Source organism: Pteropus medius, unplaced genomic scaffold, assembly GCF_902729225.1.
Source record: "Pteropus medius unplaced genomic scaffold, Ma_sr-lr_union100, whole genome shotgun sequence".
Classification (NCBI taxonomy): domain Eukaryota; kingdom Metazoa; phylum Chordata; class Mammalia; order Chiroptera; family Pteropodidae; genus Pteropus; species Pteropus medius.
In genome coordinates this window covers 469,682-473,103 of record NW_024344433.1, presented here as the reverse complement: position 1 = coordinate 473,103, position 3,422 = coordinate 469,682, and the positions used below count along the sequence as shown (strand labels likewise).

General features: G+C 49.0%; 1 protein-coding gene across 1 annotated transcript in view; it reads right to left on the bottom strand.

Moving 5' to 3' along the window:
* The window catches only part of CRACDL (CRACD like), a 100,455-nt gene that overhangs the window by 1,485 nt on the left and 95,548 nt on the right, over positions 1-3,422 (bottom strand). The window contains exons 8-9 of the mRNA XM_039872481.1: positions 1,229-1,416; positions 100-244 (exon numbers count right to left, since the gene is read on the bottom strand). Of these exons, the coding sequence (XP_039728415.1) occupies positions 100-244; positions 1,229-1,416 (333 nt within the window). The remainder of the gene's footprint in view (positions 1-99; positions 245-1,228; positions 1,417-3,422) is intronic.

The following is a 3,422-nucleotide window of genomic DNA, read 5'->3' as shown; positions in this document are numbered from 1 at the left end:
AAAAAAAAAAAGAATGAAAAGAAAACCAAACCAAACTTGCAAGACCCATTATGGAAACATATTTCATAGAGTATTTGGGACCAACTGCTGGTTTCATACCCAAGTTCTGGTGGGACAAGGAGATCCCTCTTTGCAGTCCCTCCTGGAGGCGGGGCTTTGTCCCGTGCCTTCTGATCATGGTGGGCTTAGCCGGGGCCATCAGGAAAGACTTGCTGCGGACAAAGTCGGCTTGCTTCATAGGCTCCTATTAGGACACAAGAAAGATACATGCTGTCTGGTCACCCGAGATTCAGATGACAACAAACAGAATCTGAAGCAATAAGCCACGAGGTCTGTCTGCCAACAGGGACCGTGCTGCTGGTGCCTCCCCAGGGGAGCCGTCCTTCAGGAATTCAGGTAGCAAGGGCCTTCTCGTGGGCACACACAGGCGTCCTGGCTTCAGCCCTGTCCCCACCCCTGGCCTCAGACCCAGATGCTGGACAGCAGGGAGTCCACTTGAAAGTCAGAATCAATCATGTTTGGAAATAGATTTGAGATTTTTTTATGACACTTGGCACGCTCACGGATGCCCCAAACCAGACCACTGGCTACTATTTGTTTCATCAACTCCCTAAGCCTGCATGCAGGTCTTCAGACATGGAGACGACTGAGGTGTGTGCGAACATGAAGGGCAGGTCCCACTGTGGGCTCAGGCTCACCTCCCTACATGGCTGTAACACGCTATGGACTCAATGTGGCAGCTGTCGGGAACATAAACACCACAAGTGTTGGTCTCCCCTAATGACAGTTGTTTGGGTTTGAGACAGTTGTTTTTGGTGCAGAGTACAAAATGGAACCCCAGGTTCCAGCCCTGCAGCCCTTGGTGGGGAGTAAGGAACCCCGGCAGGACGCCAGCACAGCAGCAAAAGCAGGGCTGGTCCATCACCACGTAACAAGCATGGCTGCCCGCGTCCAACCTAGAAGTTATTTTAACCCTGTTCCATTTCTCCAGATGCTGCATTGCCTAGGAGGCAAGGGGCAGAGAGCTGTCTCCACGCCTAACTGGTCCGCCAGCTTTCCTGACAGCCCGGCACATGCCAAGGGCAGACAGCAGCCACCATCCCAGGCCACCAGCTCTGCAGTGACCATGATGGTGCAACATGCACCGTCCTCAAAAAGTCCTAGTCCTCAGCCCTGCCGACTGTTCTCTCATGTATCTACAGAGACAGGGAATGTTTGCCATAACCACCTGGGCTCTCTCAGGCGCCCTGGCTTGTTTCCCAGTTTCAGACTTCAGTGTCTGGGCTCCAGGCTTGTCCTCCTGGTCAGGTGGCTGCTCCAGGGCCCCCTGCAGCTTCTGCCGAGTGATGGTGATCCAGGGTGGCCCAGGCTGGCCCTCGGCTCCAGGCCCTGTTGCTGAGGGAGGCAGACACTTCTCTGTAAGTGGAGACACAAGGCTGTCAGAACAATCCACACATTTTAGAGCCAACTTCCTCCTATAGGGTACTTTCTAAGATGAGATAAAAGAATGGACCAGTACGTACTGCCAAGTTCCTGATTTGTTTAGAAGTTGTAAACACATTATTATTCTCTTTTGAAAATTGTAAGCACCCCTTTCCTTTGTGGAAACTAGCCAAACTAGCCACAGGTGTTTTCCCGAACGTTCTAGAGAAAAGAGAAATGGTGCCTTTAGAACCATAACGTTTTGTTGAATTTCCTTCCGTAATCACTGTGCTTTTCTTTAAGTGGTAAAACTGTGGTTCATCCCCAATCCCTTACTTTTCAACTCTTCTGTATTTTCATATTTGCTATGATGAGAATTCAGAACCGTCAACAGAAAAAAGAAGCGAGCTTACGTTTTTTAACCAGATGAAATAAGTGGCTTCTCACAGGTTTGAAGTACTTTCTCTCAAAAGCACACTAGATCCAAATGTCTCCTCCAGCCGCCCCTCTGAATGTTTGCCTCCACTTCACAAAGACAGAGTTCATCTCTATAGGCCCGATCCCTGACCCTCTCTCATTTCCCTCCCACACTGTGTACCTCGTGTTGTGGCGGTGTCAGAATTAGCTGAGGGGTCACAGGCCGAGGCCACAGGAGTTGAGGGTGAAGGCAGTGCCTGTGTCACAGCAGATGTCAAGATGACTTAGCGACATCATTCTTTGTGGTTGACGTATGCTATTCCTTGCTCTAATGTGTATAAGATATTATACTATTTGCTCTTGTTTTCGCCTCCAGTTCAACCTGGAGTTCTTTTATCTCGGTCTCCTGGTCGCCAAGGTGGGACAAGGGACAGGAGCCACTGCCCATTGCCCTGTGAACCTCACTCTTTGTCAGAGTTGAGAAGGGCCTTGGGTTTTGCACACTGACCTCTCTTGGCTGGGGCAGCTGGGACTGGTTCTTGCTCTTCTCTTGAGGCCTTCACTCCACTGTCCCTTGGGAGTCCTGGCCACCTCTTTGACTCATCCCTGGCCCTTCCTGCCTCTTCAGGCTCTCCCTGGCCACTGACATTCTTGCTGCTTTGCAAAATGCTTGGCTTTCCCATAGCTCAAGGAAAAATGTCTCCTCTGAGCCTCGCCATCCCTTGAAGCTCCGGTCCTCTGTTCCCCTCCACCCTCAATTCCTGTGGCCTTGGCCTGTGTTTCCTCAGGTAGTTCTGATGCCGCCACGACACGAATACTGCACTATCTGGCCCACCATAAACCCCGATGTCTTTCCCCGTTCTCAACTTGCTTTACTCCTTCCAGCTCTGATAGGGCCACATAACCTGTCTTAGGAGGCCTGTCCCCCTGGGTGTTCCCTCTCCAGATCTTTGCTCAGTTCTTCCTCCTAAACCTGGGAATTGCTCCTTGTTCCCAACCTTCAGCCTTTATCTCTTCTTTTCTAAATGTTCTCTGTCCCGCTCCTGATTTCAACACTCACATTGACTCAGATTGCTTCCAAATGTATAATCCAGCCCTACTTTCTATTCTTAGCCAGAGCCCAGCCTTTCTACTCCCGCCTATCTACCCATCTATCTGTCCGTCTGTCCATTCATCCATCCATCCATTCGCCCGCCCATGCACCTACCCATCCATCCATTCACTGTTTCCTATGGGTAAGAATTGTGTTAAACACTCAGGTGAAAAAATAAACAAATTCTTCCTTCAAAAAGTTCAAAGTCAAGTTTCCATCATAAAATAGCTTCTGAAATTAAACATGTTTAAAAGGTCATTAATTCCAGGATAATGTAGATGTGGCCTTAGATTAAGAAGTTGAAAACACTTCCTTGTTCTCCTCTTTCTGCCTCAAAATGCAATTTTAACCAAGTCCTTTGTATTCAGGAAGGCCTAAAATTAGCCATTCAGAAAATCTTTATATGAAGCCATTTCTAGAGATACTCAACCCCCCTCTGTGAGAGATGCCTCTTATTGCTTCATTTTGACTTACTGATTGGTGGTGGTTT